The sequence below is a fragment of the Gadus macrocephalus genome, chromosome 3 (genome assembly GCF_031168955.1).
Source record: "Gadus macrocephalus chromosome 3, ASM3116895v1".
NCBI classification, from domain to species: domain Eukaryota; kingdom Metazoa; phylum Chordata; class Actinopteri; order Gadiformes; family Gadidae; genus Gadus; species Gadus macrocephalus.
Window position 1 is genome coordinate 15518511 of NC_082384.1, and position 26410 is coordinate 15544920.

The following is a 26410-nucleotide window of genomic DNA, read 5'->3' on the forward strand; positions in this document are numbered from 1 at the left end:
CCGTGTCACGCATAAATACACCGTACATAAATCTTTACAGTATCTCCGTACTTTGTGCCTCCCTTCATGTCAGTGCGTTGAAAGGGCAAATTGCGGGGAAGGATCAAGCACATTAACCATGTGGCCGTGAGGGGGCGCTACCATAATAACAAGTGTTGCTGCACTTCAACACTGTACAAAAAGAGCAACGTCCTAAACTGGAACATCATTTCACAGAAATCTCAAATGTAGCCGTCCTAAATAGGGAAAGAAGGAGAGATATTGAAAGGGACTAGGGTGCACCCTAACAGTTCCAGCTGAAAGACACTGGGCTTCATCGCCATTGTCTGCAGTATTGGCATCCTTGATCAAAATGAGCTGCCCCCTACCTGCTCCTTGATGACGATGACTTGTTTGACGATGACTCGATGGGATTGAACAACTGTTCAATCCCATCGTCTCATCCTTGCCGGGAGCATAGCTGATCGATTAATCTTCGGATCACAAGGGTACATTAGCTGAGGACCCAAGGACGTGCAGTGATGAGTTTAGCGATTTATGAACGAACAGCTCTCAAGGAATACCAAGGAGGAGCCCAAGCAATCGGCTTGTTCCGAACGGTCGGAACTCACCTTGAGTCGCTTTGGAAATAATAGTAAAGAAAGTTATTCATAATTCAGCAGAAGAAGACCACTGCTATAGCAATATAATCAGCCAGTTTATATATATATATATATATATATATATATATATATATATATATATATATATATATATATATATATATATATATATATATAACGCTGATCTACATAGAACCTCACTCAATTTCATTTGTGCTGCTGGAAAGTTGTTATCTAAATGTCCTCTAAGCATTGTTGCTCCTCAGCCTTAAGGGAGAGACTAAACTCGGGGCTCCAGAATAACTTTTTTCACTAGGAGCACTGTGGCCCCTAACTGAAAATTGTAGGGGCACAACCAGAAATTTTAGGTGCACACACCATAAATCAACATGCCAATGTGATTTCTGCATTACTAATACATATTTTGATAATAGGTGCAGAAATAACAATGTGCGGTTTCAATTTCAGTGTCACATTTTATTGTGATTCTCATCTATTCAAACTGTTTCCACGTGTGCGCTGCAGTGCGCGCATGCGTTCGACGAGCACGCTACGCCTCCTCTTTGCCTGCTCGCCTCTCCATTGAGAATGCATTAGCAGGCGCGACAAACGCCTCCCGTGTGAAAAGCCCTTTATGGCACATGGAGTCCTGCCCGGGTTCGGGTACCCGCGGATACACGACGGGTGACCCGCACAATTTGGATGAAACGGGTGAAAAATAATGTAGGCTGTAGCCTACATAATAGGCTACACAGTAGGGTCGGACGCCTGAACAGCGCGAATCGGAAGCGGGTTTTGCGATTGCGAGCGAGACTTCTCCGGTGCTGGAATGAAATTCACTAGCGCAGGAGTCAACTTACAACAGTGGATGATGTGTTTTTTTTGCACAGCAATCTAAAGCACGAGGCCAAACACCACATAGTGTAATCCCCGGCAAATGTTTCTAATTTTCCTTTGGGTGCCGGTCGGCGTCGATATGAATTTATAGCGGGGCGGGTACGGGCGGGTGCTGGTTTGCAAAACAAGACCCGCGCAGGACTCTGGCACTGGCACACTAGCCGCAGGTCGGAAGAACGAGTCAATAGTTTGCGAATTGTTCAAACACACTTAGGTAGCAAGTTGTGAAATCTTTCTCCTTCTCACAGAGACGTTTACGCCCGCTCGATATTAAATCTCTAGGACCCTCCCCCTCCACACATTACCCACTAACGGCAATTCCCTATCGTTCTCACACTCACTTAATGGATTGCTACAGATCCGGATTCGTTGACGCGCACCTTCCCCGTTTAACGTGTAAATATGAAAAATGGCAAATTTCAGTCGCACACCCATTTGGTCGCAGTCTGAAACTACTTCAACGCATGTCTGAATGGTTATAAGTGGTTTTTGATTTCTATATTTGCTCATCATTATTGAGAATGTAATAAATAACACATGAATATGCATCTGTGTGAAATTGATTCTGATCAAAGGGAAAGTTGCCAGGACAAGCACCCAGGATGATTCTAGCAGTTTAGCATCCAGCTCTGCAGGGAAGTGAAATATATTGCTTGTTTGGCAACTTGTAGGCAAACACATTATGATCATTAATGTCAAGCAAAAACTGAGAGATAAGTGCAAAAGAGAGAAAATAAACCATCCAACTAATTATACTACGCAGTCTTGAAAAGGGGTAGGCTATATTTAAAATTTTCGCTGTGATACAAATAACAAATAGCATCCTTTTTTAACTATGCCCTTGATTCAAATGTTGTACGAAATGGTAAGGTTCCTTTCAATATTGAATACATTTGGACGAAAACAACTCATGACGACATTGTGAAAAAACTATTAAGAACTAATTCACCTGAGGGATTTGGAAGATAGACCAGACAGCATGGAGAGAATGTCTGGGTTATGTGACATAAATGGTGCGGGGAAATCCAAAATCATGGTTAAATTATAAAAAGAGTGTATTAGAATGTGGGTACATTACTAGCCTTAAAGCTTGACAGTTTAATCAATCAATTTAGATTTTTCTCTTCAACTGGGGGAAGCCTGTTTATATTAAAATAAATGCTAATTCAGTTTTGTGTTGATACGCGTTCAGCATTTTTTAATAAAAAATGCTCCATTTGTGTTTATTGAGCAGCCTTAGGTTAGGATCAATGCGTTTCTACTGAAGCAGCCTCACTGATCGCTAGCCATATCATGTGGGTGGACTGGCTCTCATGGTCGCGCCACTTTGCTCTCCCGGTCCATTTACCATTCCTGGATAATCTAGAGAGACGACACATTATTGACTAAAATAAAACTAAAACACCACTATGAGAATGTATTTGCAATTAAGATTTGTTTTGGGCGGCAGGGGGGGGTTAGATGATCATGTGAATATGACCGACCCGTTTCAGTGATTCTATCTCACCGATGGCTCTGTTGTTCATTATTCAACTATAAGCCATTCCTGTTCTTGCTCCGCCACACATCTGAGACGCTCATCAGTAAAATGTGGTTGTTGCTTCGCCTACATGTTGGCTAGCGATGAGATAACCCAGGAGACAGCATTGGACTTGTTCCCACTAGGTATTACATAAACAATAAGGAGTCAGATCCGGGCCCTCTCCACTTGGTAGACTAAACAGTCTGGAGGCCATGTTATAGTCCGGCAACTTCCACTACTACAATCCAAGCTGAAATCTACGATATAAAAAATAAATTACTAAAAGAAACTCATTAAATGGATTGCAATTATATGGCGCTTTTCTAACCAGTGGCCACTCAAAGAGCTTTACAACATTTCCTCACATTCACCCATTCATGCACACATTCACACACCAAGGTCGGAGTCATCCAGCTAGGAGGAGCCGGGGATCGAACTAACAAGCCTTCCTTAGCCACATGCCGCCCCATTAAAACGTACTCTGTTAAAAGTACAATATGACGACTGCAAAGTTGTAAACTACAGTTTGTGAACCCCTTGCTAGTGTACAATCAAGCCATCTCCATCCTCCACTACTTTCTTCTGCCATGGGAGATCTCCTGCTCCCACCGCTAACCTATGCAAAACTCCACACATCAACTTAACAGGAGAGAGAGAGAGAGAGAGAGAGAGAGAGAGAGAGAGAGAGAGAGAGAGAGAGAGAGAGAGAGAGAGAGAGAGAGAGAGAGAGAGAGAGAGAGAGAGAGAGAGAGAGAGAGAGAGAGAGAGAGAGAGAGAGAGGTCCATCAGGGGAGCCATGAAGGGTCTATTGGCCTTTCGCTCCTCCACTACGTTAGTTTACACAGCGAGCCTCTCTGGCTCTGTGTTGCGGCGGTTGTTGCTGCTGCTGCTGCCTGTTGCCCGTGGCAGCGAGCGCTGATCTCTTCCTTATAGCCTGCAATTCTGCGAAAATTGCCCGAGGCCCTATCTGTCGGGCCCATCAGATGGAAGGAAATGTAAACACACAGACCGAGGCGCTGGGGTCTTCATATATCTTTATTTGGCCGTCCACCATCCCCACGGGGGGGGGGGGGGAGTTTATTTTGTTATAACATATGATTTTTGTATTATTACCTTTATCCAGTTTCCATTTCCAATAGTATGGGAATATAAGCATCTCTTATAGAAGCCACGGTTCTTTCAGAGCACACGGGAGGAACTCTCAGGGTGGAAAGACACAACGAGTCCCCGACGGTAAAGACTCTGCTCCTTCTATAAACGGATCCTCCTACTCGCTCCCCTTTCGCTTTTTCTAAATCCCCCGTTCTCGTCGGGGGCACCGCTCAGTCGGAGCCGTCAACGCCTCGGAGCTGGCGGCCCCCACACGGGACCACCCCCCACGTAAATTCGTCCTCTGGCTGGCCCACCTTTGTAGTGGCGACCGCTGGATGGGGGCTTCAGCACCCCCCCCCCCCCCCCCCGGTCGTCCCTCCGCAGCAACGGCCCCTAGAAACGGTTGGGGAGGGAGGCCCGACCAGATGCTCCCGCTGGGTTCTTTCCATAGAGTCCCGTAGTTATGCTTTCACGACCAGTCCTCGCCCCCCCCACCCCCCCCCCTCGCTGCCTCTCACTGTAGAGGGAAAGATGTCGCGATGCGCCATCCATTTTCTTGTATTTATTGGCAAACGTGGAAGGGAAATGAGTATGATTCCCTTTTCTTAAGGATTGTTAAGTGAAGAGAACTGCGAGAAGGATATTTATAAAGCGTTCCGTCTCAGTCTCATCCATTTGAAAAAAGGTTATGGAAATGCATTTTCATACAGACTCAAATCAGTCGCTTTTTTTCTTGTCCCTCGTCTTATTATTTAGGTTATTCTTGGATATCCTTAAAGAGAAGGTAACCGTCTGGCATCTTGCTCTTCAAGCAAGATGCAGACATTGGCATTGGACTTAACATTCGTACCACTAGACCATACTTCCCCTCCGTTTCCTCAGGATGCCATAAAAAATGATGGCATATAATGATTCAAGTGAACACTGTAACCCTAATGACGTGTGAAGCTGACCCCGGCTCCCTAACACAGAACCCAGACGTGCCGCTGACAATTCAATTGAGTTCCCGCATATGGCTGTGAAACAAGCCGTTAAGGATTCCGGATGGTTACGTAAACAGCCATATAGGTGAATTTATGACTCACTTCTGGGCAAACCGCTGGAAAATAAACTGGAGAACACTCGACCCATCAGCCATAAAAAAGAAAGGACGAAGAAAAACCGACCCCATGTGATCGTTTTTGCTTTGAACCCAAACGGCATGTGGGCGTCGGGGACCTCTGGATAACAATGACGTGTCTCGGGGTACACTGTGAAAGGGAGGTCTGTCATCGGCAGAGCGCATCGAATGGGTCGGACCGAAAATCCTGTGCTTCCATTTCTCCCTCTCCGACACTGGAATGATATGATGGATTTTGTTGTTTCTATTTTACCGCAATTTCATTTATGATCAAAGGAGGACAATATCTGCGTACATGTACACCTTGAATCCAGCTGCTCTGTACCTCTCCTTCAGTATAAAAGAAAAGACAAAGATAGGTCTATTGGCACTGTGCGAAGCAAGTCAGGCTTTTGTGTAGTATTTCACTTTGTTGGGGCTAGTCTAGACGCTTCTGTAGACGCTGCTTTGTCACACGGAGACATTGCTGCAATAGTTACAATGGGGATTAATAGGAGAGATATGACAACAATTTTGGAAATTTGTTGTTCCGATTGCGAGAAAAGCCGTAATTTCGAAAAAGGACACATTCGTCAATCCACAATGCACTTCGGCTATAGCTCGGGGAGTGTTTATAATCTACGCACAGATTATGACCACTGCCTCGTTTGACGAGAAAACAGCTGTGTTGCCACCATTAATCCGTCCGATCTAGTCTGTTCTAGCAACAAGGAGCCCAGACATGGCCGATGCCTCTAGGTTTCATACAGTCCCAACCCAGTCATGCAGCACCTCGTTTGATATCCCTTTTTTCTTTGAGGGTAAACTCGCTACCCTCAGCGATAACTGCGTACCGAAATGTTCACTAAAAGTATAAGCAAATCTGTGAAAAGGTTGTTGTTTTTTTCGGTTTGGGACTTTCAGTTTTTCTCTGAAATCGAGGGGTACAGGATCAAAATCCGGCGGAGAGATTCTTTCATTTAGTGTTCTAGAATGTACCACTGGCTAAGCAAAAGTTAGCGCTCCCAGCCACCAGACCAGTCGCAATTAGATCTCCCTTGTAGCAAACGTTTACGTTATCGCTTGGGCTGTAACGATATGCGTATCGAAACCGAAATCGCGACACTCAAAGCCACAAACCTGTCTCGCGGTGTGAGAAGGCAGAAGCGCGACACTCCCTTTCTAACTCCCATTATCCTTCCAGTCCAGATCCAGCCACTTGATATGTTAGTGCCAGGGTTTCCGTTATCCGGTAATGGAAAAATTTAATGTCAGACAAAATTGTATCTCTCCAGTCAAATTGTCAGATTGAAATTTGCAAATAATCGGTCTAAATAATAGTCTGCTGACACCGCTCCTCTTACTGTCCGTCCACACCAGAAGCGAATTGAGCGACCAAATCGCCGGAAGTCATTCACTTTCTATGGGCAAGAGCGACCAGAGCGACCAAAGCGACCAACGCTACCAGCGGCCAAAGTTGAGCGACCAGAGCGTCAAAAAGAAGTTGAAAACTTTTTAACTTTATGCAAATGACTATTATTCGCTTCAGCGACCAAACACTGACAGCCAATCGGAATGTAGACGCTCTTCGCTTGCGTGGATCCCAGGGAACATCGGCAGGCACTTTGGTTCCTACCTACCTTTATTCACTCACTGAACAAAATGTCGGCTGAAGTATTAATCGCGGCTGTAACTGGGCACCCGGTGTTGTACGAACCCACCCTTTTTCAGTTCAGAGATCGAAACGCCATAGTGGTTTGGATATCAAGTGATGATAAGCGGGAGTATTTATAGGCTACATCTAGAACGTTCGTATTTAAGCGGGAATCATTATAATTTGCTCTACATGCCACCAATCTAACCAACCAATCGCGTGTAGCATGCTTTAAACAAAACCAAAAAAGTATTTGAAATCGTCACATAAACAAACTAATCGACAAGACGAGGGATAAATGACAAGGGATATATCTCTTGTCTTTTATCCCTCTATTCCCCACTATTCACGGAGCCTGAGGTGAATATTTTTTAATTAAATAGTCTAGATAGATAGATAGTCAAGTCTTTATTAATACCAAACGACACAAATCGTCGGGAATCCATTTAGGTGGTTCGTCCCACACAGGACAGTAGCCTACAATACCACACAGAACAAGTCTGACTGGATAATACACACAATACATCACATGAAAACTAGACACGCGTTGATAGATAGATAGACAGAAAGGCCTAGATAGATAGATAGATAGATATGTTCCATTATTTGCCTTGCGGAGCCAACCAGACCTGTGCACGTATGCAAATTAGCCATGTGTCCCAGTGTCTATTTGTTTTGAATGCGACGAATGAGTGCAGATCATGATTTGCAGATCCAGATCAGTGAAACATATTTTAACTACTACAGCACGCAGGGTTTTTTGTTCTCGGTTGTAATTAGCCTACATTTTAGGATTTTTTTTATATTGGGGGGAATCACTGTCCTACTTGTTGTCGAAGCACTTTATCGAACAAGCAAAACCGTCTCGGCAATATGGCCAAGGTGTATGGGAGAGTTCACTATTTGATATGGCTGTCTGTAGGGCCTACTAAACGCATGGCTCCTTTAAATGCGTCTGCATAATTGAATTGTACGTCATGAGCGACTTGAGCGACCAAAGCGAACAGAAAAATTCGCAGCGAAACTTTGTGAGCGACCAGAGCGTCTTTGACGCTTTGGTCGCTCCTGGTGTGGACGTACAGTTATTGATGCCGTAAGTCTGCGACAAGATGCCCTGGGCCAAATGCGCAAAAATAGCCCGTGTGATCCCTGTCTCTAGTGTTTTGTGTGCTTTGACCGGCAGTTGGTCTGCTTATAGGTCGAAATGAAGCGGCCACCGATTATTGACAGGCTGGGTACTTTATTCTACCGGACTCGTTTGTTACCGCTCGCTCTCCTCGCTCGTCCACTCACTCGCTGACGTCACTCACACATACACGAACTGCCATTCTCACGCACACACATGCTACTTGTAATGCCCCTTTATTGCGAATCAGACATGCATGTTTTTTCCCCATCTATTTGAAAGTTAGGCTATTAAACATGTTGTATTCTATACGGCCTGATTATGTCATTTTTTAAGCTACGTAGCCCAATACCTAAAACCACAATACCAGTTGATGGTTTTTGCCTACCTGCAAGCATCCTCCAACTAGCCTGGTCCTACCAGACCATCGTACTTCATTTCATTTGTACAGAAGTAGTAGTGAAATGAAGTGAAGTGAAATGAAAATTGAGCGGAAGTAGGTAGGTGGGCGGTGCCAGGCTATCCTCCAACTGCAATCTTTGGTTCTTTATTTATTAATTTTGCTATACTTTAGTATACTATAGTATTCTTTCTGTTCAAATCTTTTTAGTGTTCCAAATTATTTGTTATTAAATGTTACATTAAGTTAATTGTTATAGAAGTGTTATAGAAACGCTTTTTAAATTTAAAAAAATCGTGGGATGTATCGAACCCTGGGGATCGTGATACAAACTGAATGGTGAGCTGGTGTATCGTTACAGCCCTAGTTATCGCAGTAGAAAACTGCCAAATGACTAGCTAGCTTTCAGAACAAATAATTAAGCCTGTGATGCTTATTGTTATACGTTTGATCTGATTTGAATGCTGTTTTTATTTATTTGACTCTGTAAATGTACCAAATACAGATAATTGCCTCATGACATTGAGAGGGTATAGCGAAAGTCCTTATAAAAATAAATAGCACACTGGAGCGCATTCAAAGGAACCCAGACACGGCAGCCATTGAGAAATTGCAAATAATGATGAAGTACAATCAGTATATAACACATACACACCTAATCAATGTTAGGTTTTATAAAAGTGTCAATGTGTTTTAGCCTGTACTTTAACACAATTTTAGTGTGCAAACATAAAAGGTGGACAAAGTTAACAAAAAGGAATCAGAAATATCAAGCATCAGCTATTCAAACAAAAAAGCAAAGACCCATCCAAAACAAGATAATCCATGATAAAGCCCAAAATAAATAATAAAATCGATAAAGGAAGAATGCGAAAAAAAGCCAAAGGCACAAACACTCCAAAGTGTTGAGAATGCAGGAAAAAAAGTACTTTTGACCAGGTATTTCTCCATCAGCCCTACTTCAATAGATAAATAATCTTTTATTCATAGGGTGCGTGCGGTAATAAAGCCAGGTAAGTCAATCCGGGAGAGATGCTAAAGCTCAAAACACACACTGTGTACCAGGCCGTGACAGCCCTCGACTGTCCACTAGGCATTACAATCACACTTTAAAGCCCCTTAGGCAGGGAAACTTGAACTGTCTTCAAGGGAGAGCCGGAGAAAATAAATATAACACACCAAGGAAAAAACGGTGGGTTTTGAATTCTGCTTCGGCTCGCCCTTAAAAAACACTGGAGTCTGCTTCATTATGAATCGAGTGAAATTGAACGAGCAACATGGGGTAATCCAAAAGCAGGACGGAAAAAATTGGCTCCAGGCGGATTCCAGTCCCCCGCACCCGCACCCCCCCCCCCCCCCCCCCCCTTCCACAGCACTGATGTGAAACCTCAACAGAGATTATCGAGCACTGCAAAACAAAATAAAAAGAAAGGAAATATATCTATGTATATCTACATATATGCATATATATATGTCAGTAAATAAATAAATAAGAAAACATAGGTAGCGTGGATAAATATTCATGAAATGACATTATGGAGACCCGGAGAGTGTGAAGACGTCAAGTGGCTTTGCATTCAAATCGCAACGTCGCCACAAAATAGAGAGTGGCAGAGAGGAGCGTCTCTGCTAGGGGGGGGCTTCAGGTGTCTGGAGGGAGGGGTGGGCACAAGATTACCCATTACTACCTCTGATTGGGAGTAACTAAGAAAGGCAGCAGCGGGTGGTAGACCTCACCCTCCACACACACACACACACACACACACACACACACACACACACACACACACACACACACACACACACACACACACACACACACACACACACACACACACACACACACACACACACTTTTATTTTAATGTACCCTGTTGTTCAGGATGGATGGCCTACTCCATGGAGTATGTAGTGACGATAGCTTTCTACAATCTCAGCATGGGGAACAATAAGTGCAGAATAACAATTTGTTCAATTTTTATTTTACTTTCAGATAAGCCTCTGTAGGTGTTTCCGTGCACAAGCGTCAGAATTCTCCATTGTATTGTACTGCGCTCCGTCTTATATGATTTTGCGTCTTAAAAATCCAATAATAATAATCACACATAATCACCAGAGCATAACAAGCACTTTCCCCCTCTATTTTAAGACAACATGAAATGGCATTAAGAGCTTAACGTCTTGCATATTTTGGGATTTTAGGGCGGAGCCTGCAACAATATGATTGGACCAATCAGGATTGGATTGGAGACATTAGTAGAGCACCGACTGGTTAAATGAAACTCTATAAGGTCTCTAGGGGGTTAAGATTGGTTGGGTGTATTGCCTCATCTCCTCTAAATTGGCAAGGTGTTTAAGAATAAGTGGGCAATAAGCGTGGGATAAGGACCTCAAAAGGCTTTTTAAGAGGTTACGTCTTCAAAAAGGATCTCATCATCTAGCTCATATTTCTAAAAGTAATGAGTCATGTAGACTAATCTGGGAAAAATCGTTTTGAACTGCTCCAGTATTGATCAAACTGTCTGTGCCAGCTGTCAAAACAACCGTCAAGAAAATCATCATCAATCACTTTTCCACCGACTGGCTCGGATAGGGTCTCCGACAGCATGCGGCGCCTAATCCATACACTGCACCAACCCTGGCCCATCTGGAAGGCCAGTTGTCACAGGAACTACATTAATATGACCGAAAACAACCAAAAATAGCTTTTGATTTGGGCATTTCAAAATTATCTGTACTTTAAAACTGAAAAAACTTTTAGACCCAATATAATAATAATAAAATGGTGATATATCGATGGACCACATATTGTATTGCAAATCTTAATCAAAACTATATATGCTCTGTATATATGGAATGAGAGACGATCCTTTATAGCTCAAATCCTACACTGATCGCTATTGGGATTATAGCAAATCTCTGGGTTTCAATGGTTACTCTAATGTTGGTACAAAGAGCTTTGCCAATTCTCGAATCCCATGACCAGTAAATATGAAAACTAACAATGACGACTCTTAATGTATATTTTATATGTACAGCGAAGGCAGCAGAGGGGTGAATGGGGCTGAATGCAGAAATTAATGCGTGGGTGGACACTACCAATCCGGCTAACAGAGCTATTAGCATTATGTTGACTCAGAGGAAACCATTATCTAAAGTAGTAGTCAGTTGTAACTGTGTGTTGTAACTTCTCTCAGACATATCTCGACACCTGGCTAAATATCCTTACCAGGACCGGTTTGCATTTGTAGCCCGAGATGTTCATTTTTATTTTAATCCGCCGAAACGCTTCAACTTTGACACCCCATTTTGCGTCAGCAAGGTCTATTTTGAAACGGCTTTAATAACCACCTGTGTGTCACAGTCAAAGAGGCACCGCAGGAGACAGGAGACAAATGGCTGCCCGGGGATCCTCTGCAGCGTTTCAACCGTCAACCGCCGGTAACCTCAGACACAGAGTGGGGAACACAGCGCACATCTCCTTGAACCAAAACAAGCCCCCGGAGCAGCTCACAGCACAAGACATGACAAAACACAGCAGCGACCTCAAGGTGTCCTTCTTCCCCGTTTCTCCCAAAACATAGTTATTTGACTTCCCCTTTCTTTTCTCATCCCTCATTCTCTCTCCATACTCCTTTCTTTCAATTCCTGCTACCCCCACTTGCATCTTCTCCATTACATACGTTGAGCTTTATTGAGGCTGCAGCTGCATACATTAAGAGACTTGTTGTACACAATGGCCCCAGTCTTTCCCTGACTGCTTATCTCTGGAGGCCCTGGCGACACACTTTATTGAAAAGGTTAGCAGGCTCCTCTGCAGAGCTAAACAAACAGTCAGAGTGTGGGTGTGCGTAAAAAACCCATTTGTTTTAGGCCCCGTCCACACGAAGCCGAAACGGGCGAAACCGTTACGGTTTCGATCTATCCGGTTTCGAAGTATCTCCGTAAAGACGAAGCCAAGCGAAACCGGATAGATCTGTAGAAACGCTGTAGTAAACATTCCAGGCCCATAAGGGGCGCTGCTTCTGGTACACAAATCCAGAAGAAGAGGCGAGCATGCGCATAAAGGCTGCCCCCCGAACCACTAACAACACAAACAAACAGCTCTTCTACGATGGCGAACTAGATTCTCAATAAATAATGGCTTAGCAACCCAACAAGGGACATGATATGCTGCAGAACGATTACAAGCTTGTAGTCCGCCATCATCTTTTTTGTTGTGATTTCTGAGACTCCGCGGGCTTAAGAGCCATTGGCTAGGAGGTCGAGGGGTGGGGCGATGATGTCATGGTTTGCGGTTTCAGTCGGTTTCAGGCGTCCACACGAAACCAAAACGAAACCGGATAGATTTGAAACCACCTCCGAGGGTGGTTTCAGAAGTTTGCGGTTTCGGTCAGCGGATTCGCCGGCTTCGTGTGGACGGAAGGCCGAACCGTACAAGACCTTTGCGGTTTCGCCATGAAATCGGCTTCGTGTGGACGGGGCCTTAGTTTTTTTAATAGATGTATTGAGCATCCCTGTGCTCCCGTTTTCAGGGGTTTTAACGAACACTGTTGCAGTTCTCAAATCTATTTCTGTGTGCGTGCGTGCGCGATAGATACAGTGTGATGTGAACAGGGGGGAAGCCCACACACTCGGCGCTGGGGACAAATTGTGCACCTCTTGTCTCTGCGCCGCCCTAATTGCTGCGGTGCTGCAACACAAGGGCCCACCTACCTTCCCACCCCGCGCTGCTGAGAGGCGCTGGCAACCTGCTCCATTTATCAAGCACAGCGTCGACAACAATAAAAATGTAGTCCAGTCCATGATTCACACACACAAACACACACACACGCACACAAACTCACAGAGTAGACTTCTGCCCACACGACAGCAGACAGTACAGTTTTGCTACTAAGCACTAGAAAGGTCTGAGACGGAAATTCTAAAGGTTGTGGTTATTTGTACATTGTTCCTTGCGCACATAGACACACACACACACACACACACCTTGCTCACGAGCACGCACCGACACACAAACACACAAACGAGTGGACGGGCCGCCCACGCTACTTTCCAAAGTACAGTATTTCAACTGAACAGATAAAGGATTATGTAATCAAAATACAAAAGGTTGTTGTCATTTTGTCTTGATCGCAGCTCTTCCAGGGCTTATGAACCTCCTGAAATGTAATTGATGCATGGGAGGGATCCGACCCCAGCCTTGTTTAGGGGATGTGACTTATGCAATCAGCACAATCACTGAGGAAAACAAACTGCGATTCTCCGTTTCCCAGCAGCACGGTGGCTGTTCCTGTGTGCAAGGCAAGGGCTAGCGTTGCACAACCTCATATTGGTGAAGTTATGAGCTATCAACAGCAAGCCATTGAATGGATCTCTAAGAATGAATAATAAATGAAGTTCATGTCGGTTCAGTTCACTTTTATAAAATATTCCGCATCTCCTAACTCAGGATAAGTTTTAATCTTCAACCCTCTTCACGCACCAATGGAAAGTGCTATCAAATGTAATTCTTTTTTTAAATGGTACATCTCTACGTGGACATAATAATCAGTATATGTCCTAACGTTTAATTGAAAAAGCCCATCACGTAGTACCAAAATGTCACTAATTGGAACAGGGAGAGGTGAAAACCAGAGAAAGAATAGAAACAGAGCGTAGGGGGGGTAGACCGTATATTTTCCCTCCATTAGCGAGAAAAGCTAGTACGCCTTAGCACATGTCGACAGGTCACTGTTTAGCGCGACAACAACAACAACAACAACCACAATGGCTCCCTCGTTGATACCAAGACACCCGAGTGAATTGGACGCACTAGGAATATATGATAGAGAAATAATATTAATAACACTACAAAAGGGAGTTAGAGAGAGAGGGGTCAAACAGAGGTAACGATATATGTGTGCACACAACATTTAGTGTCATAACATATATCGTAAACCAGATTCATGTAAATTAGTTTAGCGTCGATGAATGCAACGTTCCCGGTTCATCTGCGCGGGAACCCGTTCAACATGCTCCGACTGTTTCCAATAATGGGAGCAGGAACGGAGTGCCACGAGTCTGTTTTCTAAACAGCCGAGTTGTGTTTGTAGTAAGAGCAGCTGTTACTGTAGATTTTTTCACCACATTCATCATAAATCATCAGAAGACGCCAGCGTAACAATCCGGTTTCCTGTGAGGGTGATTTCCCCCACTTCTCTGGCCACTAACTCAGCTGCTCTCACCGGACTACTCGAAAACCAGCTGCAAAAACACACACATGATAATCCAAGCTCCTTTGATGGATGCAGCGATTCAATGACAATGAAATAAGGGTCTCTACAGCTTTCTTTGAGCAAAACTTTGTCGCAGAAAGAACCCTCAACATGTAGTGAGTTCTAAGGTACTTCCACACATCAGTGCCGTAGTGACAGGTCAAGTTAGAGATGGTTGTTTTTCTGTGGCACTTTTCTGGACGTTGGCCCACTGCAGCCCACCTTTCCGGGTTTCGTGTCAGTTTGGGCCACGCGCGAGCACCTTCGCATTGCAGGATGGGAGGGAAGGCCCAGAGAGGCAGCGTGAGGGCTTTACCTTCCGTGGGGTTGACGGCTCCTGGGAACGACTCCCACGGCAGGGTCCGCATGGCGCCGGGGTGGGGGGAGTAGACCGCCTCGATGGCCTGCTCCTATAGGGTGGCGCACGGATGACAAACACGCAGCTGGTTACCATAGAAACACTGTTGCCGCTGTGGCCGCCACACGCTGTTCTTTACCAGGACTGCTCGCTGAGGCTCTGAACAACAAAAAACAACAAGCTGCCAAGTGTGATTGGAATTTTTTGCTTCCACCAAAGACTGTGTGGGCAATCTTAATGACAGTTTAAATATACTTCATAGCAGGTGTTTAATTGGCATGCATCGTTGTGCCTTCGCGACAGTGAATAAGTGTTTGTACAGCAGAAACACTGATGTCGTGTAAAAGTCTATGGAGAGAAGGAGTTGGGGAAAGAGAGAGATAGAGGGGACATAGGGGGAAATGGAAAGATATATCGAGGGAAAGAGGGGGATAGAGAGATGGATGAAGAGACAATTGGAGAGCAAGACATAGAAAGGTGGAGAAAGAGATGAGAGGAGCGAGAGAGAAATAAGTAAGTAGGGAGAAAAAAGCGCTACAGAAAGAGAAAGCGAGCTAGAGAAAGCACACTAAAGAGAGGGATGGATAACTACAGGAAGCACGCTAAAGAGGGGTAGAGAACTAGAGAAAGTGAAAATTAGGTCTAAAGAGAGGGACAGAGCACAAGAGAAAGTGCAAGTGAGTGCTAAAGAGAGCGACACAGCGAGATGGAGAGGGTCTGGTTAGCTTTAATGCAGGATAGTGTGTCCAAGTGCATCTTGCACACACACACTCATACACCTCGCTGTGTGTCAAAAACACACTCACCTCCCTGTATCCGGCTCCCACATGCACCTCCTTTTCTGTGCCACAAACCCCTCCCTGTATCTGTCTCACACATGCAAACAAACGACTCCTCTTCTGTGTAAAAAATACAAACACACAAACCTCCCTGTGTGTCGCAAGCACACACTCAGACTGACACACAACTCTCTGTATCTGTCTCACACATGCACACAAACACCTCCCTGTCTTTGTCATAGACACACACATAGACCTCCCAGTATCTGGTCACACAGATAGGGGCATACACACACCGCCCCAACTCACTCACACACACACACACACACACACAAACACCTAACAATATTCTCAATGAATTTAGCGATAACATAACAATTTATTATTCATGTAGTCTATAGAGTGGAAATAAATTGTTGCTTTCTCAGATGACCATTCCATAAAAACCTTAATGGACGAATGGAGGAAGGCAACCAAACAGTTTAGTTTCTGAAGAAATCAACAGCCAAGGCTTGGTATTTGGACTTCCCAAAAACTCATAAATTCATACATAATTTACAGATCATCAAGGCCATCAACCGAGCCAGAAATAATATCCGGAGAGTGTATCTTAACACACACACACACACACACACACAATTAAAAGACAGACATAGCCAAAAGACGCCCACGCATGCAGACAGACGGCCAGGCAGACTTATGTGAGGAGATGCAGACAGACGGGCTGACATGCGAGAGGACAGAAAGACAAACAGAGACAGACACCTTGGCTAAGCCAGTACAACAGCTGCACGGCAGACATGATGAAGGCGACACATGGCGAGCCTGCTAATCCCCCAGGGTAGGCAAAGAATTGCGATCATTGTGTGTGTGTGTGTCAAATCCATCCATGTTTTGACTTTACCGCACACGAAAGCTTCCATTTGCGCACATCGCACCCTGCAATTTGGCCCCCATCCAAAGTTGACCAGAAGTTCTCGAAACACTTTCCCCTCATCAGCTTCTCCTCCTCTCCCCGCTGCACCCTTCCCCCTCCCTCGCCTTGTCCCCCTGCCTCTCCTCCCCCTCTTCCTCCACTCTCCCATCCCCTCCCCTCCTCCCTCGAGGTATTGTTCTTGATGGCAGGCCAACAGGAAATCGATGATTGATCTATCTGGAGAGCGCAGAGCTTACAGAGCAAAGGGGACTACAGCAGGGAGAGGCTGAGGCCTCACACTCAGACAGCCCGGTCCTCCTCGTTCATCCCCAAGTGGGGAGACAGCCGCTTCTTGCCGAGTTCTGAGCAGCTCACCCCACTAAGGCACCCAGCACAATGTGTCTGTCTGTCGGTCTGTCTGTCTGTCTGTCTGTGTGTGTGTCTAAGTTGATCTGTGAGACTGGTCAGGGTAGGGGGTCTACTTGAAGGGATTGGGAAGGGGTACTTGTAACGTTTGCCCCTTGACTACACTCTGCACACCCACAGAGATGTGTTTCAGAGGCAGGCTGGAGCTATGGCTCAGGCGTACCTTCTGAGGCTCAGGCGACCCTCAGAAGGTACCTGGGTTGATCCCCTCCCGATGTCCGAAGTGTACCTGGAGGCCATCCTTGAGTCAAGTGTCCCCAACTAACCAACCTGCTCCTTCATGCCATGCAGCTGCTTCACTGCAGGCGGCTTACAGGGAAGTGTCTGCTGAGCTAAAGGACTAGCATGAATGGTGAACAGGAAGTAAGTATAGACCTTCGTCAAGTGTTGGACGGGGGTTGGATGTCAACGAACACCTTGGGAGAGACTAGCCTGTGATACCTGCACTAATTCATCCGTTACGGATCGCTCCGGCGGGGAACGCCATGTTGCTCTATAATTACATTCATTACATCCTTCCCTTCAGTCACAGGAAACGGATTGGGATTTCAGACTGTTGAGTACAACTACATTGTCTTCTATCAGGAAGTCCTAAAAGAAATTCTCATTCTTTTTGGTTCGGAAACTGCGAAAAATATGAATGATGAACGAAAGTAGTGTGGGTTTTTCTTCTATGGATGGCGGGCAAAGCATGGAATTAAAAAAGGTACCTAACTTTAAATAGGAAAAGAATGCGCTGGAGCATTGAGCATTCTTGCGTAGCTCATAACAATAATTTTGCGCCATGTTTTGGGAGAGAACAATCAGCAGGAAAGACCGGACTAAATTACAGGGATGTAGGCCACTCCAGGCCCTCATCAGGGCTCTGCACAGACCACAGACGGTGGGGGGGGGGTGGGTTTCTCAAGTCCATCCATGGATTACTATGGGCAAACAACCTTGTGGGAGTGTTTGGTGGGCGCACACTTCTATGTTGGGGGGGGGGGGGCTTTCCTTACCGAAAGCCCCCCCCCCCCCCACATACAAGGGCGTGCCCAAGCACACACTCACAATCACACATGCACGCCCTCACCCTCAAACACACAGCGAAAGTAAGTAAACCGGTTTATTTACTTTCAATTTCGTCATGGTGGGTCTTGGTCCCCCAATGAAGGCCACTTCCGAGGACTTCTCCACAACCTCCTCCGATTCCCCGCCAGCCTCCGCGGGGAGCGTCTCAGAACATGCCGGAGAAGGGGTGGTGGAGATGCCCCCAGGGGGAACCTCAGCTGGAGGAGGAGAAGGAGGAGGAGGAGGAGGAGGAGGGGAGGAGAGGAGCATCCCGCAGGCCTGACTCGCGGCCAGGATCCCCGGGACCTCCTGCACCCGGCGGTACCAGCCCAGCAGGAGGGGGAGCCGGGACAGGGAGCTGGGGGCAGAGTTGGTCTGGAGGGAACACTGTGAAGGAGGAGGGAGGAGGAGGAGGAGGGGGGAGAGGGGAAGAAGAGGTTGAATAAACAGGTTAGAATGTGACTAAAATGTCCATCCAACGAAGCGGGATGGACAGGTTTCACTGCATCCCCCCCCCCTCCCTTATTCCACTACACTCATAACCCTCCCTTCAACAGACATGGAAGGGTGAAAGAAAAGAGTGTGAGTGTGTGTGTGTGTGTGTGTGTGTGTGTGTGTGTCCCTTAATGATGCATTCCCATAACAAGATGTTTGTTGGTCAAATAGTTGTTGGATAATTCATCACATTTGGTTCCTAAAATGATATGTAATGTGGAATCAAATAAAGTACATAAAATGTGTGTGTGTGTGTGTGTGTGTGTGTGTGTGTGTGTGTGTGTGTGTGTGTGTGTGTATGTGTGTGTGTGCTTAATGTAGACACACAAACATACATGAACAGTGACCATGTCCTGTCACTCTGTTTGAGGATGAAGTAAAGGATAAAGAGCGAGCGAGTGAGAGCGAGAGAGTGAGAGCGAGAGGGATGAGGCGATACGGTGAACAGGGGGTGTTTGGGTGGAATAGCAGCGCAGTGGGCGGGTGGGATGGAGAGTCGAGCGGAGGGGGGAGGTGGGCGTTGGGCAGGCTAGGGGCGCCCCAGGGACGCAGGCAGCCGCTGGGAGAGGAGACACGCTAGGCAGAGTGTGAAACTGGAGACCAGTGGAGCACAGCTGACCAGTGAACAGGAGGACTCCACTCCGTTCCCACAGTAGTCCGGAGCGGGACGGACGGGCTCATGAGGTTCGACGGGGAGGCGATGATGACGACGGCAGTGATATTAACGGGCCTCCTCCCAGCAGGAGCCGGGGCAACCACAGCCAGCCTTACATAAGCCCTCCTTAGCAAGACACCGAGAGTGTGCGCAAACCAAAAATGCACAAAAACACACAGTGCCAAACTCCCGAACTGCGTTTGAAAAGCATAACTAGCAGTGGGTGGCACGGACAAAAGTCGAATTAAAACCACCATGTGGTCCACACACCTCCCCATAACAACCTAACTGTTCAACCGTTTCGGATGTTTTCCAACCATCATTAGTGACGGTCTGTTGTTGACCTCATAACTCCTGACATTCGATATTTACCCAGAGAAGAGGGAGGAAATAACAGTCAAAGAGCCATTTTAGAAATGGAAGCTCAAACACACACATCATTATCCAGTGGTGGTCCGTCCCCTCTGCCAAGTCCAACGCAGCTGTTCATCCAAGATCTGCTCTCCCTGCGTGGTGCGTTCCAAATAGCTATACCAGCATAACAACCCAACCGCAGAGGTTGCCAGAACATGCACTGTGGGTGTGAACGGGACCAACAACTTGATGAGGTCGACTATGGAATATTATAATAATAATAACACTGGGACATATAATAAGAATAGTTTAACTATGCAAAAAAAAACTAAGATTGCAAAAAAAACAAAAAAAAAAGTACCAGCATTGATTTAGGAACATCATTTTGGGAAATAAAACGCTTGACAACACTTGAACACTTGAAGATGAACTGGAAAACCACACGCCAGTAGTAGATGGTTCCTCTCTGCCAGACCTAACTGTTCACTGTTTAACTGCAGCTGCGCTCAGTACCAAAGTTTCAAGTATATGTGTAATATGTAATCCACTTTGTAGGCTACTGCGCGTTTTTTCCCCACCAAAGTACTCCACTGTACAATGTAGGCTACACTTAAATAGGTAAATCTATATCAGCTAATAGCCTCTCATGTTGATTGAGTTCCAATATTTTTTTTAATATTAATAAAGCAGAAGTAATTACAGGAGGCAACTCTAAACGAGGAGACATTGATGTAATAAATGATAGCGCGGTGGTCATTACCAGGTAGTGATAGATGCACGGCAACAGCACCACATCCGTCAGGGTGAAGTACAATCCCTCGGCGAACACGTGCTCCAGCGGAGGCAGGTCGGCCGTCCTCACTTTCCTGATCTCGCAGTGCTCCCTGGTGGCGGGAGAAAGAACCGCATCCTCCACGGAGAGTTTGGCAAGAGCTGCCCGGAGTTCAAGGCTCTCGCCAGCCTCAGTGGCCTGTTTTTCCTCGGCTTCTTTGCAGTGTTTCTTCTTGTTCTGTTGCTGCTTCTGTTCTCTGAGTTTTTGTCTGCGTATTTTGTCGTCGTTGTGCACTTTGACAGGCTCGCCAAGCCTTTTCTCTAGGTGGAGGATGGCTTCAGGGAGGTGGAGTGAGGGATCAGTCGGGTTCTGGAGGTGTTCTTCCACAGCACAGGGGATGCCAATTTCACACAGCCTCGTCCAGTGGCTTACCTGATCATACAGAAGAGAATAATAACAAAGAGGGTTTTTTAATCATCCGGCTATCCCTTTTACCATCTCCACATTACAAGGAACTTTTCATTTTAAATGACCAAACAAGACACAATGAACAGAGTACTGGTTAATACTCGATTGTCTGAAAGGTGCAACAAAAACAAGTTTTCCCGGTGTGGATGAAAGATAGTCTTTATTGACAATATAGGCTGCAATTGTCTAGGTTCTAGGCCAGTGATTTTCAAACTATGGCTGGGAACTAATAAGTGGGTGACAGCACCAAATTGGTGGCGGGATGGGCATTATAAACGGATATATAATGTGGTTATGGGATGCCCTCAAACACATGCCATGTCTGATTCATCACTATGTTTGAAGACTTAAAAGAGAAGCACTGTTTTGATGGATTTATGTAATAACATTGTATTGCAATTCCATTATAATACTAAGGTTATTCATGCATTGTATTGTTGAGGTGCATGGAAGCCTACCTCAGCACAGGCTTTGAGGCACGTCTTCTTGAAGCCTAACAGTTCTAGCACATCCTTCCGGGATGGATCAGCCTCCATCGTCTTGTCAATGATGTGCCGAAGGACCACAGCCAGTCCTGCTCTGCAATGCATCTCCGTTTCATCTAAAACTACGGGCAGACGACAGCCTCTTGCCAACGCAGGTACGTCTTCGAATTGGACTACAGAAAAATCACTTGCTACTATGACATGGTTTTCCAAGGTGTGAGCAATTATTGGCCGGGCACTGACGAGAAACACTTTAAAAGAATTGGACTTGCAGTAGGAAATGAGAAAGAGGACAATTGAGGTGCGCAAGGGAATTGATGGCTCATCATCATCATCGAAGGAGACTTCTAAATAGAGAGAATGCTGTCGTTGATCCTCGGACTTCATTGTAGATACTACAAGGAAATAATAAGACATGGGTTAATTGTTTGACAAATCATGTTATTGCCAACGATCAATATTGGATGTGGAGAATGAATGTCAACATTTTATATTGTGTGACATACCTTTCGAGCCAATTAAATAATGAATCGGAGACTAATGACACTAATATATTGATTAACTTGACTACAGTAACCGATTGCCCAGCCTCAAACTCAAACCACGTTATGTGTTGAACCACTTCCTCTACTTACATCTCTGTCATTACATAGGCTTTGATGGCTCTACAGTGCCCCCGTGCGCTGCCAGGTCTCTCTACCGGCACACCAATATTATACTAAAGTGTAAAATAGTCCACGATAAATATTTTTAAAAAATTCTAGGCTACTAGATTAATAATTATTATTGAAGAATAATGCGTGAGATCAATGTTACATTTGTGAAATGGAAAAATAAATCTTATTAAGTATTTTCAGTTTCCTCCGGAGTTATAAAGCGGATGCACCGCCAGATGAAGACGGAAAAGCAGCTGAAGTGCGACTCACATCTATGGACCAAACCGGCTGATCAGCGCCTGGATTTCTGTCTAATGTCCGTTAACATTTAGTGTGTGTCCGTTGTAAATACTACACGGCTGTTGGATTCGTACCTTCTAATCACTTTCGTACGTTATAAGAAAGGTAAATGAACAAGGACGTGATAGTAATATGATGGAGTAGAGTGCAACCCTTTGTAACATCCCTATCTGTCATTGTGCTTTATCAGAGACCTTAACAATCCTGGACATTTCTGACCTTGTAGTGCCATTCTAATGGCAAGAGGTGTTTAACTAACATGGGACTTTACGAAGCTTTTGAGTATAACCAACGCTTTATCATGCATTCTCCACCTGCAGTTTAAACCATGGCAACAGCCCTGAGTCTGGAGTTGGATCCGATCTTCCTCAAGGGTCTGGGTTTCCTGCACTCCAAGAGCAAAGACTCAGCTGAGAAACTCAGAGCCCTGCTCGACGAGTCTATGTCCAGAGGTAGTGATTCATCGTACCGATCATCGATAAAGGTATGCTGTACACACATGGTCTATTTCCTTGTTTATGTCATTCAATGCTATAACGTTAACTTGCTTGACTCGACATTTCCTCTGCTATATGGTGTTTAATTTCCTGGTATGCTTTATAATATATTTTTTGTATTGGCCTATATATACTGTATATTGAATTTAGTCTCATTGTTATTAATGCGCTATAAATAACCTCAGTCGATATTTTGTTCTTTACTTTCTTCAATGTTTCTTGAAAAGTAAAAATTCTGGTACATTGTGTTTATATTTTATAACTAGGACATTGAGATTCCAAAGGGATCTGCGTCCAAGTTAAGCCTCAGTAAGCAGGACTCCAAGTCCTCGTCCAGTTCCTCCTCATCCCCCAGCAGCAGCAGCAGCAGCAGTGGCAGCAGTAAGTCCATCCACTCGGAGAAGAGCAAGAAGGAGGCAGAGAAACGCCCTGCCGAAAAGGTAATGCATTAGTAGTACATTAGTCATGCCCGTGGATAGGATGTTCAACTACCTAGCCAAAAGTAGTGGGTTTCCCCGATGCCTGCAGTCTACATGCAGGCACCCTTACCTGCTCCTTGAATGATCTGAAGTTAACTAAGTTGCTCTGGATGAAAGCATCCAACCAAAAACGAAAAGCTAAATGCCACTTCACCTGCTTATATTCACAGGATCAAGTGAATCGACTTATAATGCATACGTGATATTGTATGTAACCATGTTCTTTCCCATGGGTTGACACAGATCAGGGTTGAGCTGTGTGAGGTGGAGCCTCCTAAAAAGCCGCGTCTGGAGAGGCAGGAGAGCCGCTCGTCGCCCATCACCGTTCAGACCAGCAAGGACCTCGTCCAGCCCAGCATGCACGACTACGATGAGACCAACGCAGACGACTTTGCCATGGAGATGGGCCTGGCTTGTGTGGTGTGCAGGTAAGGGGGTCACCTATTTAACTAACAATAGTTAAATCAGCTCAATCAGAATGAATATTTGTCTTGGTATGTTGTCACAAGGAATGCATACAAAATACAATTGGACAATTATTCCAAATATTTAATAGAAGTATATGGTTAACGCAAAATGGATCATTTAGATATATTAAAGATAAATATCAAGGCCCAATCCCATTTCTACCCCTTACCCCTCCCCCTTGTTTTGAAGGCGTAAGGGGTAGAAATGGGATTGGGTCCAAGTACGTCCTCATTCTCAACAATCACCAGCATGCATGCAGTGGATCATTTTGGAGAGCTATTGATGGAATAGTTGATGCCAACGCCTTTTTGTGCACCTGCCAATGACTCCAGGCAGATGACGGTCACCATGGGTAACCAGCTGGTGGAGTGCCAGGAGTGCCACAACCTGTACCACCAGGACTGCCACAAGCCCCAGGTGACGGACAAGGAGGTCAACGACCCGCGCCTCATCTGGCACTGCGCCCGCTGCACCAGGCAGATGAAACGCCTGGTAAGTCCTTCTCCATCACCGGACTGTGATGGGGTACATGGTCGGCTTAGCTCAGGGGGTAGAGCAGTTGTCTTGTAATCGATAGGTTGCTAGTTCAATCCCCAGCTCCTCCTAGCTGAGTGTTGATGTGTCCCTGAGCAAGACACTTATCCCTAACTGCTCCTGACGAGCTGGCTGTCGCCTTCCATGGTTGACTCTGCCGTCGGTGTGTCAATGTGTATTAACCGATGTAAGTCGCTTTGGATAAAAGCGTCTGCTACATGCCCTAATTGTAATTGATGCTCCTACCTAGACCAGGGCTCAAGACTGCCACCTTTTATCAGGTGGTTGCTAGGTCTTTTCTTTAGAAGATTTGTATATAGATATAAGAACAAGGGTTCTCCCGAACAAGTAGAAATGCTAGTCTTGAGACCTGTAGACTCTCCCTGTGTTCTGATTCCTACGGCTCACTCTTTCCAGTGGTTTCATGGGACAAACTTGGTTGAAAGCTGAATCAAAAGAGAGTTTTGACAACAACTGTAGTCAAAGTAATACCCAAAAGAATTGCAGATTCTGTTGTTAGGAGAGGGAGAGTGTGTTTGGCTTGTTCTTAGCCTCATCGGAAAAATGCTTTGGTTAAAGCTCCGGCCTTATGTAAATGTCATTTAAATGTATCAATATCACTGCGTGTGCGTGTGCGTGTGCGTGTGCGTCTGTCTGTGTCTGTCTGTGTCTGTCTGTGTCTGTCTGTGTCTGTCTGTGTCTGTCTGTCTGTGTCTGTCTGTGTCTGTCTGTGTCTGTCTGTGTCTGTGTCTGTCTGTGTCTGTCTGTGTCTGTCTGTCTGTCTGTGTCTGTCTGTGTCTGTCTGTGTCTGTCTGTGTCTGTCTGTGTCTGTCTGTGTCTGTGTGTGTGTGTTTTCCAGGCCCAGAAACCCCAGAAGCCTCCCCAGAAGTCGAGCCCCGTCGCGGCCTCCGCCGCCCCCGTAGTGAAGGACGCGCTGGTGAAGAAGACGGAGATGAAGTCAAAGACCGACGCCGCCAGCAGCTTTCAGGCTTTCAAAAGAACCGAGTTGAAGGTAGGTGTTCCAAGTGGTTTTCAGCTCTTTATAGAATCAATCAGGGGATGTTGTCTTCATTAACATACTGTCTTATTCTTTATCTGGCTCTTGATTTTTTTTAGTTAACATCACATGAATGATTTATATTTTCAATGATCCTAACCTTCCGATGAGACGATCCTGGGTTTTTGATGGCTCGATGTTCTACTTTTAATCGGAAACCTTCCTTCCCTTTTCCCCCCTGCAGACTTCCGCGCCTGCAGCCAACCCCGGCGGCACCAGCGTGTCTTCCGCAGGCAGCGGCCTCACGGGGTGGGCCGCCTTCGTGGCCAAGACCACCCCTTCCTCCGTCATGTCCAGCACCAAGCTGGCGTCCTCGGGCTCCAGCACCAACGCCAGCGCCCAGAAGCCAGCGGGGCTGTCGGGACTGGCGGGGGGGACCAAAAACGGAGCGGGGGCCGCCAAACCGTCCGGCGGCGGCGGCGGCGGCGGCAACGGGGGCGGTTCGAGCGCGGCTCCGTCGAAGCAGCCGCCGCCCCTCACCCTGGGCAAGCAGTCGCTCAACCGCTCCTCCAGCGGGGAGGGCCAGGGGAAGGCGCCCTCCGGGGGCGGGGGGTCCCCGGGGTCGTCCCACGGCTCCGGGGGGAACGGCGGAGGGTCCGGGAGCAATGGGGGCGGGAACGGGAACAGCGGGAACGGTTCGAAGGCGGTCGCGGGGGACAAGGCCCCCACCTCGCAGGAGTCCCAGCTGAACGCCATGAAGCGCCTTCAGATGGTGAAGAAGAAGGCGGCGCAGAAGAAGCTCAAGAAGTGAGCGTAGGTGCGGAGGAGAGAGACTGAGCGCGGATGTGGGGAATGAGGGCAGACATTTTGTTTAATGATCCATCTGCAAAGGGTGTGACACCGTTCACGAGGGTGCTCTTTGTTTCTCGTTTCAAGTGCTGCTGGAGTCTATGTGCCTCGTTTGGTTTGGTCTCAACAAATGTTACCCGTGAATAACTATATTTTTTATTGACAAACTAAATAAACAAAAAAAATTAAATAAAGTGTCGTGATTGCAGAACAGTATTTCATT

At 46.0% G+C, this 26410-nt stretch overlaps 2 protein-coding genes across 2 annotated transcripts in view; one reads left to right on the forward strand and one right to left on the reverse strand.

Annotated features, from left to right (window-relative positions):
* Positions 1-22054, reverse strand: part of gstcd (glutathione S-transferase, C-terminal domain containing) — a 37694-nt gene extending 15640 nt beyond the window's left edge. The window contains exons 1-5 of the mRNA XM_060047585.1: positions 21914-22054; positions 21381-21802; positions 20443-20886; positions 18242-18565; positions 14966-15059 (exon numbers count right to left, since the gene is read on the reverse strand). Of these exons, the coding sequence (XP_059903568.1) occupies positions 14966-15059; positions 18242-18565; positions 20443-20886; positions 21381-21794 (1276 nt within the window). The 5' untranslated portion in view covers positions 21795-21802; positions 21914-22054. The remainder of the gene's footprint in view (positions 1-14965; positions 15060-18241; positions 18566-20442; positions 20887-21380; positions 21803-21913) is intronic.
* Positions 22055-22272: 218 nt separating this feature from the next.
* Positions 22273-26381, forward strand: ints12 (integrator complex subunit 12). Its single transcript, XM_060047586.1, has 7 exons — positions 22273-22468; positions 22684-22847; positions 23127-23300; positions 23583-23767; positions 24140-24299; positions 25201-25353; positions 25583-26381. Exons 2-7 carry the CDS (start codon positions 22692-22694, stop codon positions 26147-26149), a joined length of 1395 nt encoding a protein of 464 aa, XP_059903569.1. The 5' UTR covers positions 22273-22468; positions 22684-22691; the 3' UTR covers positions 26150-26381.
* The last annotated feature ends 29 nt before the right edge of the window (positions 26382-26410 follow it).